Source organism: Oreochromis aureus, linkage group 3 (genome assembly GCF_013358895.1).
Source record: "Oreochromis aureus strain Israel breed Guangdong linkage group 3, ZZ_aureus, whole genome shotgun sequence".
Classification (NCBI taxonomy): Eukaryota; Metazoa; Chordata; class Actinopteri; order Cichliformes; family Cichlidae; genus Oreochromis; species Oreochromis aureus.
The window spans coordinates 21,382,909-21,396,166 of record NC_052944.1 but is presented as its reverse complement, the minus strand read 5'-3'; the positions used below and the strand labels follow the sequence as shown (position 1 = coordinate 21,396,166).

Below are 13,258 nucleotides of genomic sequence, written 5' to 3'. Positions count from 1 at the left end.
GTCAGTTGTAATTTTTGAACCTTGTTGTTGCCTCCCTCTAGTGTCTGTATCCTGAACACCTACAGGGCAGATAACCGTTAAACCTGTTTCACTCTCCACTGTCTACATACTTTTACCGACTCATCTGATTGGCTGATAACACACTATAGAGAATCTGTGGTCCTTAACAGCCCATGGTTTTAAGTCTAAGCCACCGGATTACCTATTTTGTTTTGGGTTTTTGTTTTTTTTTTTTTGTTTTTTTGCTTCTTTCTTGAAGTTGGGCATCAGGATCCTTTCTCTTCCAAGTTCTTAAAATCTCATCATCAACAAACACCCCTGAAAGGATATTAATCTATTCATATGCAAATCAATATAATTCAAGCCAAAACAGCTTCTTGTTTTGTTTTGTTTTTTATTCAGTTGTACTGCTCGGTTAAAACTGTGTAAAGACAAAGCAGGCAGCAGATGATTAAAAAAAATAATGTCTGTGGTAGATTGTTCAGCAATAGAACTAGTGGTCAACAACATTTCTGCTCATGATCTTTGACCCTTATCTGTGTGGCGACAACTAAACACCCTTAATGTAACACACACACACAGCAAAATCACATTACCTGTGTGTTCTCTAAATCTTTCATTCTCCAGCAATGCATGGACGAGTGTGATAATGACAGGAGAATAAAATTAGTCTTTAGAGCCCTACTGGGAAGTTTATTTAACTATTGTAGGAAATTACTGAAGTCTGATTTCAGCTCAAAAACTTTTTGAGTTTTATAAAATCTGAAGTGGTCTGAAATTCCACTTCACTTAAAAAGAAACAACGCATCTTATATTTATATAAACCTAGTGATAAGACTTATGTTTTTTCAGATAAGATTCATCTTGTTTTCATGGCAGTATGCGCGCCTCGTGAGGACTGCGCACGCGCACCGGTTGTAAGTTTCCTGGGTGTACTCTCGGGTGGACTACAGAGCCTTATTATGTAATTTAGCTGTTTACAAAAGTGAAAACCGGAGACCGTGGACCACGAGGTGCTCCGGGGAAAAGAAGGCACACCGGGGGTGAGTTGTGTCGCCGTGAGCAGCGCAGTGAGGCTTTACTCAGGCAGGAGCTGTTTACAGTTAATCTACTTCAGTATCTGCAGCGGTCAGCCGGCTTTTTCACTCTCACTCCGCTAGAAAAGGTAAAGTTCTCACAGTGAACGCTGTCATACCTCTGCTCACGCGCACACGTTATTAATGACCTCACTTGAGACCTCTGACATGCGCTTGAAACACATTTTCAAATAGTTTAGCTGGAAAACATGAAAAACTAGTATTTTTGTGTCGCCTCGGACAGCCAGTGCGCACGCGCCGAATGCGTCGACGTCAAGTGCATGTGATAATGATTGGGGAGAAGGCACGTGCACAGTATCTACCGCGCGGTCGTCCACCTGTTCGAGCGTAGCTGACAAAACATTTAGCTTCATACGTTGGAAGTTTGCGTGAAATTTATTTCCGAGTCTGTGAATCAGCCTTTAAAATAACCAGTTAGTGATAGTCACCACAGGCAACTCGGACAGACATGGACTTTTTTCTGTCTTTCCTTATAGGAAATAAAACCAGCTTCATTACAGCGAGCTGGTGGGGTTATCTGCATTAACAGAACCCTCTTATAAGCTGCTGACAACTTTGTAGGCTGTAGGAAACAAATGGTGGACACAGCAGTTGGTCCTGTTTATGGTCTGCTGTCCTCCTGGTATCTAACCCTGCCGGACTGCTTCTTCTTCTGCAGGTAAATCTCAAAATCTTATTATTATGATACATGGTGAAGCAGATAAACAGTGGGTAAAAGTTGTATTTGTTGAGAATGACACAGTTAGTTTTGTGATGGCTTTAAGTCTTTGAGTTCATGTGTGTTAGCAGCAAATTCCTGTGATTCCTTCTGCTGAGCAGTGAGTAACATTAGGTTATGGGTGGATTTGGTGGTGTAACTTTCGGATGCTTTGACTCATTTGCAACTTATTGCTCGGCCGGACAGTCTGCACTATTATTGTCTGACTCCAGTGTGGTGTGTTATAATTGCATGCATGCAAGGAAAAGCAAACTGTCAACATCAGTTAAAAATATTTACCTTATGTATAGGCTTATAAGGTAAGACTCGAGCACCTGTGTTACCTGGGGCAGTCAAGGGAAGGTATTCGGTGAGCACCAGCCAAATACCTCAAAGAGATAAGACAGGTGGTGAGAAGCCAGCTCAGTGATATGAATGAGCTCGAAGCCATTGGTACAAATTACAGCACGATAAATCTACGAGCAAGAAGAAGAGAGGATTGCAGTCAAGGATGAAACGCTGGATAAAACTCAAAATCTTCTCTTTAATGTTTTTCTTTCTTTTTCTTTGTCTCTCATTTTCTTTTATTGTTATAGCTTGTTTTTCTTTCTTAATCACATTAAATTGATGGATATACACATCAAAACCTTAAATTTAATTAACATAAACATATTTACTCATCGACATACACCACCAAAAACATTCACAATATAACATATACCCTCTCAAACATTTATGGACCCAACAATGATGACCTATCCTTGTTTCATAGCTTTTTCACTTTTATAAATGACTCAAGACTTATTACAATAGATGGAGATCTTAATACACTTTTCACCCCCAAAATATACCGTTCATATTCCAACAGCAACTCAACATATATAATAAACATATATAATAAACCATTATATGAACTCTTACGGACGGATGATAGTTGGAGAATAAATAATCCCACATCTACACAGTACACATTACTCCCCCACCCATCAATCCAGGAACGTGATCATTGTGTGGAAGGTATTATCCACAAAAAAACACAATTTATCATTCAACAACTTAAATACGACAGCTGCCAATATAGCAGTAAGTAGGTCAATACCTAGGAGTCAGCATAAATGTGAAAATTAAACAGGAGAACCAGTTAGAATCCCCAAGACATCAACAATGTTTTCAAATCCTGCTATAATCAGTTATATAAACTAGATCATAATCCAAACCAAAATTATATAGAACACTTCTCAAAAGAAAAGGATCATTCTAATTTCTCCACTGAACAAGCTAATATAACAAGCTTTTATTATGACAACAAAAGAACAGGGCAGACATGTCAGTGATGGCTGATATGGGTGCGTCTGAGTTGGGGGGTGATTTGGATGTCCCCTGGTTTATCTGCACCCTACATGCCTTTTGGTGGCTTGCTCTGGGGCCGACAGTTTAAAATGGTTCAAAAGGAAATCACAATTTAATAAAATTGACCCTCCCCTTAATTCATTTATTTTTACTACTTATAGTAGTGTCATTACGAGGTATAATTATTATTTTATATTGTTATTATTATTATCATCATCATGATGGACAATATTGCATTTCAGGGCATTTTTTTTATTTGTTTATTTTTGTTATTTCTTTAGCATATATAATTTTCATGACTATCAAATTATTTCATGTACCTTTTCAATCAACACATACTTTACTGTGCATAGTTAATGGAGTACACTGGACTTAATAATATTTTCGCACAGTTTGCTTATCTTTCTGTCTGTTGACCTGTCCTTACTGGTCTTGTTTGTCTTGTTTACCTCACAAAAAAAAGGATGACTGCTCCCCAAGGTTACCTGCTTCAAAAGTGTCTCAGGTGCCTAAAGACAGACCGTGATGAGGAACATAGAAGCTCAAGCTCCCGCATGAAGTGCCTGAAATCAAAAAATCCTATGAGTGGAACAAAGGGCTTAAAGGACAGCACAGAGGCTCTTATCGTGTCAGCACAAGTGTCCCTAAACACCAAATCCACAGTGGGAGAAGTCTGCCACAGCCGACAGGGCCCAAGCTGCAGACTGCCACAGTGGGAGAAGCCACTAAAGCTGGTTGAGAACAGCAGGGCTCCTGTGGGACTGCCAGTTCCAGGCAGACGAGCAGCTGCCGGTAAACCATATAACCATAGCGGTGTGTGACAAGGAACAGAAAACCACAGTTGTGATAGCCTGGCAATCCCCAGTGGACGGCAACATCAAGAAGAAAGGGCACATAAAACAAAGAAGTACCAGGGGCTGAAGAAACAGCTGGAGCTGATGTGAAAGCTAAAGTTGAAAGTGGTCCCAGTGATAATGGGAGCATTAGGAGCTGTAACCCAGAGTTGCAGCAGATTCCAGGAACAACATCTCGACGTCAGAGCTCCATGTGGAAGAGTGCAGTCTTGGGGTGAGAGGGAGATTTTGCATATATATGTGTGCGCTGATGAGTCACATGGAAGAGGAAGTAGAGTTTTCAGGAAGATAAATGGTTGACAGCTCAACAGAAACCAGAAAAACGAAAGTGAAAATGTGGGAAATAGCAGATCATAGAAAGTCATTAACAGCATCATGATGGCTGTAGTGGCTCACGAGCTTTACTTCATCAAGTTAAAGAGATACTGATACTTTACACACTTGTATTTACCATTGGTAATACTCTGGAGGCCTGCAATTTACCTTTTTATTCATTGTGTTTGACACTGTGTTCATAGTGTGGTGATTGTTAACAATACTTGTCATGAATAAAAGCCTCTGTTTAACTTGTATGTAAGTCTGGGTCAAAAGACAGTTGTGCAGAATGAGTATTACCCATTTTATGACTTTTTATAGCTGTGAATGTTTTAGGAGTGTGACCCAGATTTAGGTCAGCTGATAAGTCAAAGTCAAACATAACATCGTAATTTATGGTTAGAATAAATAAACAGAGCTGATTCTGGCTTTGTAAATCATTCATAGTTTATAATGAGATGCGACATTGTTAAACTCTGAGTTATCTTGACACACTCAGACTTGCACCATGTTCCCCTCTGGCAGTGAAATATGATTTGTCATTGATCAAAACCAGTGAGCGTGTAAATATTTGATCAGAGCTGATGCATGAACACTTCAGTGGTTACTGTCACCTCTCACCTATATTTTCTTGTCAAATGAAGACCTGCTTGTTAAGCAGCTGAGTAACATGTGCATGGGTCAACCAGAGCATTTATTGGCCTGTGGGAAGTTAATCAATAATGGCTTTTGAGAATCACAGACAGGATTTGAGACTTGTTCTGCACTCATTCATTGTTCTTCTCTGACTGCTTTCACCTGCATTTCAGATAACTCTCCTCTGGAAATGACCAACATAAAGTCCAAATCGCAGAGCCGGAGCGATGACGCCGAGGGCCCGGATGGAGGCTGGGGCTGGGTGCTGGTTGTCGCCATGTTTGTCAGCTCGAGCCTCGTGTTCGGCCTGATGCGGAGCCTGGGGATCTTCTTTGTGGAGTTCGTTCAGTACTTCGAGGAGAGCGCCCAGGCCATCTCCTGGATCTCGTCCACTGGCCTGGCAGCTCAGCAGTTCTTCAGTGAGTCATTGATCTATAAGATCTATAAGACGTCAGTGCGCCCCAGGGTGGCTGTGGCTACAATGTAGCTTGCCATCACCAGTGTGTGAATGTGTGTGTGAAGGGGTGGATGACTGAACGTGTAAAGCGCTTTGGGGTCCTTAGGGACTAAGTAAAGCGCTATACAAATACAGGCCATTTACCATTTACCATTGATGCTTGTGAAAGTGTGAGTGTGCAGTTTGTAGTATTACAGGTACAGGTAATGTGTTTGCTTGTTCTGCAGGTCCACTGGCCGCTGCACTGTGTAATGCTTACAATCCCAGAGTGGTGGTGATGACGGGAGGCTTTCTGGCCGGGCTCGGCCTCACACTTGCCTCGCAGTCCACCTGTCTCGTACACCTCTACCTCACGATGGGAGTAATTTCAGGTAAGGTGTGTTAGTCTTAAACCACCAGTAGGTAAAAATGTTAAAAATACTCAATTCAGTGCCAGCAGTCATAATTAAACTCGCTTTTTAAAGAAAGATGACTTCTGCACATCCTGCAGAAACAAGATTCCATTCCGTTCAGTTCAACTTTATTTATGCAGCACCAAATCATGACAACAGTTTCCCCAAGGTGCTTTATTTTGAGTGTAAAGACCCTACAACAATACAGAGAAAACCCCAACAATCAGATGACCCCCTATGAGCAAGCACTTGGCGACAGTAGCAAGGAAAAAAACCCTTTAAAAAGGAAGACACCTCCCACAGAACGAGACTCAAGGAGGAACACCCATCTACGTTGCCTGGCTGGGGGTGAGGGGAGGGAGACAGAACAAAACCTCGCTGTGGAAGAGAGCCAGAGATTAATAATAATTCACAAAAAGACAAAATGCAAGTCAGAATGACTCAGACACAGGTAAATGTTCAAAATGAACATGCTGCACTGCTGAACTCATTTCAAGCCATGTGACAAAAAGCACAAAACTGCATCTGAGACGTGACGTCACAGACGAGCAGCAGGTGTATTTCAGGCGTGAGTCACTCGCACAGGTGCAGCTACACTGTTGTAACGCTGCAGAGTGTAGCCCTGGAGGCGGGCCAGCTTTTGAGGATTTAATTTATTACTGATTTATTGTTTTCAGTTATTGCTGCTTCTATGCATGCCATAAGCTAACTGCCGCCCTCACTACACCGTCACCAACAGGTCTGCTTTAAGTCTGGTGCTTCAAGATGTTTTGTATACACACCGTGTACTGCATATGTCAGTGGTATTTTTTTCTACTACCGCGTGCACTTTGTCAGTGTTCTTCTACTCATTCTTCTACTCATTTCATATGATGGTGCATCCACCCAGTTTACCATACTCATCATAGGAAGAGCGCAAAAAATTGATTTTTGTTTTCCAAGTCATGTGATGCGTCAGAGAGACATTTTTATTTCACATTTACAATATGTTAAGTTGTGTCTCCTATCTGTGGAGCCTGAGGTTGTCTTACAGCTTTGTAACATTTACTGACTGAAAGTAGGATTTTCTTTTCTTTCTTTTTTTTAAGGTGGAAATTTTTTTCAAAAAAAGGGTTTTAACAGTTAACCGATTAACTCGTAAAGTAGTGAACTGCTGAACTGCTCGCTTGCCTCTCACGGTGTACTTTGCTCGCTTTGTGCTCCAGGTTTTGGATGGGGGATGGTCTTCACTCCCATGGTGGCCACAGTCATGGCTAATTTCACTCGCCGGCGTGCCCTGGCTCTGGGACTGGGGTTCTCCAGCATCGGCCTCTCCTCCTTCGCTTTCAACCCGCTCTTTCAGCTGCTGGTGGAGACGTACGCCTGGCGAGGGGCCCTGCTGATCCTTGGGGGTCTCAGCCTCAACATTGTACCCTGCGGGGCGCTGATCCGTCCGCAGCGGCGCTCTAAAGCACCGGCAAAGGTAGAACAGAAGGAGGAGCAAGTCAGTGGTCTGGTTTAAGTAAAAACGTCTCTCTCAGAGAGGAATATCATAATGTTCTCTGTGATAACCATCAGGACAGGAGAGTAAAGTTTCTTGCTCACTGACTTTGGAGTGATATGTAAAGATAAAGCTCAGCCTTTCCTTTTTTCCTCTCCTGCAGGTGGATTCAGAGACAAAGTCATGTGCGTCCATACTGCGGCGCATCGCTTCTTACCTGGAGCTGTCCCTGCTCACCGAGAGGCCCTATCTCACCTACACTTTGGGCGTTACTCTGTTTAACGTCGGCTACTTCGTGCCTTACTTCCACCTGGTGGCCCACAGTCGCCAAGTTGGCTTCTCAGAGTACCAAGCTGCCTTCGTTATGTCAGCTGCAGGTGCTTCGGATATTTTGGGGCGCATAGTGTCGGGCTGGTTCTCCGACCTGGGCCACTTTCGGGTTGTTCATTTACTGACCTTGTGGACAGGCCTAGCAGGAGTGTTTATCATGCTGCTGCCGGTGAGCTCCATGTCTGGCTCTTACACCGCTCTGATGGTGATCAGCCTGCTTTATGGCTTCTGCTCTGGGGCTTTGACCTCTGTGGTTTTTGCGGTGTTGCCCATGATTGTGGGCGTGGAGCGCACGATGGGGGCACTCGGACTGCTGCAGCTCATCGAGAGTGGTGCGGGACTTCTGGGGACTCCTTTGTCAGGTAGGTGCGCGTTAAAGCTGCAGTGATAAAGCCAGCTTATAACAAAAATGACTCCATTGTAGCTTTAGTTTGAAAAGAATCTATCTAAAGTGACCTAAATCAGCCCAAAATACAACACACTGAATGTGAAACTAGTCAAAAATTGAGCAAAGTAAATGTCCCCAGCCTCATCACACAGCTGCTAGGCTGCATGTGTCGAAGCATCAGAGCACCCCAATAAGAAAAAAAAACATGTACTTTTAGGGTTGCTTGGCTAATGAGGTGCTTGGATACTTGGATAACTGCTCTTATAAAAGGCAGACACCTTGAGTGTACACCTGCTATTTTTAGATCACTTCGTGGCATTTTACTGTTAACCTCAAACCTGTGCAGAGAGCAAAAATCAAGTTTTGTGAGCCCGATCTGACTTTCACTTTTAAAAATCATCACTGGACGTGCGAGCTGCGTCACGTCAGTTTTTGGTTACTGTCACCAGAATCATTCTTTCTCACATTCAACCCAAAGCAGAAAGCTTCGACGATGAAAAATGAGCTGTCAGAGCATGCAGTTCCTCAGGTGGCCACATGAGGCATTCTGCAAAAGGGAATCAGTCCAATACAGACTCCTGGGTGTAGCTGCTTTGATTGACAGGTGTTTCAGACAGCTGTAGCCAATAGGTGAGTCTGCTCAGCCTCACCTCTGAGTCACTGAACTACACCTCTTTGTGCTGTTGGTGCCTTATGGAGTATATTACTGCAATTATCTGACTAATATCAGAGCTTGTAGTGTATTAAATAACATCCACGAAGTTGGTGGCACAGCCAGTGAAATTCTGGCATTTTATCAGTGCGTTATCTAGCACTACAAGCAGATATGTGCCTATGTGTTGCACTTGTACAGTTTATGGATGCAGCTTGTGTAACCGAGCCAGCTAACATTAGCTAGTAACTAATGCTATGAGAATCTCCCCTGATTGGCGTGTTTCTGTTTTATGTTAATTTCAAAGCATGTAAAAAAGAGTTTAACACAAAAATGAACCCTTTTACAGATCAAATGTCTGATCTTAGGTTTCCTGCCACATTTTTTTCCCTGATATCTCACATCTTGGGTAAATAAAGCTCTAACTGTCTGCACTGTTAGGGGTCACTGGATTCAAGGTAGAAAAATGAATGAGCTCAAGAAGCTCTTATTTTAGCCTACAAGGCTTCTTTTTTACTAGTATTCAATGATTAAACGTGCGATTTTGCAGAGCTTTATCAGAGCTTCATCTTTTTTTAAACACTGCAGTGTTTTCCTTCATCGACATGAGGCCGATATTGTGCACTTCATAAGTTTATCCCTCAGTCTTTCATCATCTCATTCTCAGTTTTACGGTTTCTTACATTTCAAGTAACATCCATGTTTTCTTTCAGGATTCCTGAAGGACGTCACAGGAAACTACATCGCCTCCTTCATGGTGGCCGGCTCCTTCCTCCTCCTCGGTATGCTGACCATGACCACCCTGCCTCGCTTTTTCTCCTGTACTGATCCAGCGCCTCCTCAAAGACGTTCCCTCGATGCCAAAGAGAAAGTTTTGGATTTAGAGCTGGAGCAGATGAATAGTTCGCCCTCTGACAAAAAACACACAGTGGAGTCGAATGATCTAGAAAACTCAAAACTCTGTTAGTAGATAGAGCCTTGCACATTCTGAGCACACAATCAAAATGCATCCTGTTGCACACCTCCCTGAGCAACGATGTATTCATGTCATACCTCAGAGACTCAGTGAAAGCTGAAGCTTCCTGTGAAACTCGTAGCAGCTGTAAGGGAGCAGCAAGCTCCTCGCTCTGTTACAAATATGAGCCTCGGTTTAACGCTGGAGCCACAACCTTCTGCCTTAAAGGAAACTGGACATGTTTTTTTAATAATTCACGTGACTGTTTTTACATGCAAAGTGAGGTGCTGTTTTTTAATTAATCAATTTTTATTATTATTTTCTTTTGTTCATGTGAACATGAAATACGAGTCTGATTCTTCTGCCGAAGACTGGCCAGCATCTTTTATATTTGCACAGCTCGAAAATTAAGCAAATGCTTAATCATCACAAACTCAGTTAAAATTCAGGAACGTCGGTCTGTGCTGTCAAGAAGCATAAACCACTGAGTCCATTTCACCTGCTTTGATACAAATGAAATCATGCTCTCATTTTCCCTCCTGACCGATTTTTTTTGCTAGTGTCATTGTTGGTAGAACGAGTGAGCACCTGCAGCCAGTTCAGCTTCCACAGGAGGTTTGCAGAGTCCCCCAGCACAGTCTGAAGGGAGATACCAGGAGACAGGCTGTTACTTGAGGAGAGCTGAAGGCGAGCACTGCCAGAGCTACAAAAATGACCTAATTTATGACAAGGAAATAAGCAAAAGGCAACACTAGAGAAAAGTCAGGAGGGAAAGAGCAGTGGTCCTTTTTGTATGGGGTTGTTTCCTCTGCAGTGCATCTGTCATCACTTTGATTTGTATTAGAGCAGGTGAAATGATTCAGTGGTTTCTCCTTCCTCTCTGGACAAATGGATAGAACTGAACTTTACCTGAATTTGTGTTATACACCAGGTCGCGTGTTCCCCTCATTTATTTTTTTGTGGCGATACTCTCCAAAAAGTGAGTCACTTTTATTTTAATTTACTTTTACTCCTGCTGTTTGTGCTCTGTGTGTGCGCGCCATCATTGCATACACACTTTTACTAGCTTGGCATGGCTGGACTAATGTGTGAAACATTAGCTCTCAGACCTGATCTGCACGTGACAGTGTTTTAATTCAGAGAAACCCAGTAAATTGAATTTAACACCAGTGGTACACTGGTTTTGGTCCAGTTGCTGACAGGTCCTGTCAAAGCTTTTTCAAGGTTATTATTCTTAATACTAAACCTATGCATGGCAAAAACTTGCATCACCTCAGTCTGAGAAGCAGCCTCCACATTAAGGCTGAAGTCTAAAATTATTCTGAAACTGATTAAAAAAAACCTAAACTAACACTTTTTAAACAAGAAATTAAACAAAATAAATTTCAGTTCATTGAAAACGATATAAAAGAAAATCAAGTAAAACTAATGGTAAGTAAAACTCTACAATACATGTGTGTTTTGGACTTTTCATATTCTTAACCCTGTCATGCCAAGTGTATCACACATGAGCTGATGTATGAGTTTTTATGAGTAACAATTCTATGTTGTCGTCATCATCAAAAGCTGTTGCACAGTACATTTTTAAGCTATAAGATGCAAAAATTCCCAAATGTAGCAACTATAGTACAAATTTTGTATTTAATTAATTAAAGCTTTTTGTAAGGTTCAATACCGGTAAGCTCTCGATTTCCAAAAAATATGATTTTCTAGCAATTATTTTGTGGTTCGAGCATTAAAGGGTCAGATTTTTAAAGTTCTTAGGACATGCGATATCTCACAATCATATGAGCCTCTGCTGGCTCAAAGATGGCATGGATGGAGGTAAACCACAGTGCCAGCTGGTCTGGTTAAAAAAACGTGTATTTTAGATGTTCACTGGATTATGACGCTTCAAATTTAAAGGCGTGTTAAACACACATACACGCTCCAAAATTAGGAGAACAAATTTAACGACTGCAGTGGCTGTCTTTTCAGGTCGGCGCTGATGATGATTTACTGCTGCCTGCAAATGCCTGATATATGGTTGTAATCTGTTGAAGCGGATGTTTGGATATAAAAACTGCAGCATGTCCTCGCTGTTAACACTGATTTATTATGAGCTCGGCTAAGTGAGCTGCTGGTGTCGACTCTGAGCCTCAGGAATTCCTCTTCCCACCGCTGCGTTTTGTTGCACAGCAGGAACACAAGACTGTGTTTTCTCAGTTGCATTTTCCTGATGACGCCGTCACTTTTTTTTTCCTCGAGCACTTTGTACTTCTGCTGACCGTAAACTAGAGCAGTCTTTGTAAACCAGACATGTTTGGTTTGGAGAGCAGCTGGATGGTTGCCGTGTTTGAAAGAAGAGCATGACTGGATCACTGTGACCTGCTGATCATTAGCACACTTACTTTAAAGGTGTTGCAATCCAAAAAGCAGGTGGTCTGTGCTGAACAGCTTCTTCTTAGTGTGTTCTTCCTTAAGTCTGTGACTCTGGAGTAAATTTACCTTGTCAGTTACCTGCAAACTGTCAGGGATTGTCTTTTTTATTATTATTTTTAAAGCAAACGTGTATTTTCTTTCAGTTTATTTCAGTCTTTTCCTTACCAGACAGATCTTCACAGAGATTTTCATCTAAAACGGCTGCAGGATGATGGCGCCCTCTGCTGGGCTTTTGACAGAGATACAAACCGTATTAAACTTCTTTAAAGGGACCCTCTTATGCTTTTCTTTATTTTCTCTCATATACTGTCACAATGTTGTGTGCTTATATTAAAGATGGCTGCGTACTCGCTGCTAGTGCTGGGTCTGACTCCATTTTTCTCTCATTTATTCTTCTGTCCCATCACATGCCAAAGGTGCTCTACTGGATTGAGATCAGGTGATTGTGGAGGATATTTGAGTAAACGATGTTGAGCTGGTACTAAGGGGCCCAAGAAAATATCCCCCAAACTATTACACCACCAGCTTGACCCATTTTTTTTTTGGATAGATCCATGCTTTCATGCTGTTTACACCAAATTCTAACCCTGCCATCTGAACAATCTGGAATCAACAGAGTCATCAGTGCAGACAACGGTTTCCAATCTTTTATTGTCCAGTTTTAGTGAGTCTGTGTGATGATAGCCTCAGCTTCCTGTTCTTACTTGACACGAGTGATATTTAACGTGGTCTTCTGCTGCCTCTGCTTCAACTTTGGAAATGCTTTTCTGCATACTTTGGTTTTAACGAGTGTTTATTTGAGCTACTGTTGCCTTTCTATCAGCTTAAACCAGTCTGGCCATTCTCCTCTGACCTCAAATATCAACAAGACATTTTCCACCAGAGAACTGCTGCTCACTGGATATTTTATCATTTTTTCCAGATCATTCTCTGTAAACCCTACCGATGGTCATGTGGGGAATTCCCAGCAGATCAGCAGTTTCTGAAATGCTCAGACCAACAACCATGCCACATTCAGTCACTTCAATCCTCTTCATTCTGATGCTCAGTTTGAACTTAAGTGGGTCACCTTTACCCTGTTTTACATCCCTAAATGCACTGAGATGCTGCCATGTGATTGGCTGACTAGATATTTGTGCTAATAAGCAGTTGATCAGGTATACCCACTTAAGTGGCTGGTTACTGTCTATACACTCTTCAGACTGCTCTATACGCTCTGTTGCAGGCATGTTTT

General features: G+C 42.0%; 1 protein-coding gene across 11 annotated transcripts; it reads left to right on the top strand.

Annotated features, from left to right (window-relative positions):
* Window positions 1-907: 907 nt before the first annotated feature.
* On the top strand, window positions 908-12,381 carry slc16a13 (solute carrier family 16 member 13). Of its 11 annotated transcripts, XM_039609595.1 has the most exons (9): window positions 911-1,043; window positions 1,118-1,165; window positions 1,574-1,755; window positions 3,608-4,212; window positions 5,123-5,368; window positions 5,634-5,777; window positions 7,004-7,260; window positions 7,442-7,970; window positions 9,362-12,381. In XM_039609595.1, exons 4-9 carry the CDS (start codon window positions 4,119-4,121, stop codon window positions 9,613-9,615), a joined length of 1,524 nt encoding a protein of 507 aa, XP_039465529.1. In that variant the 5' UTR covers window positions 911-1,043; window positions 1,118-1,165; window positions 1,574-1,755; window positions 3,608-4,118; the 3' UTR covers window positions 9,616-12,381. The 11 variants fall into 11 exon arrangements, 9 of the variants coding, with proteins under 9 accessions (XP_031609027.1, XP_039465532.1, XP_039465531.1 ...); XM_031753167.2 differs by lacking the exon at window positions 1,118-1,165 and having other exon boundaries at window positions 908-1,043; XR_005612293.1 differs by lacking the exons at window positions 911-1,043; window positions 1,118-1,165 and adding an exon at window positions 8,478-8,626 and having other exon boundaries at window positions 1,208-1,755; window positions 9,362-9,497.
* The last annotated feature ends 877 nt before the right edge of the window (window positions 12,382-13,258 follow it).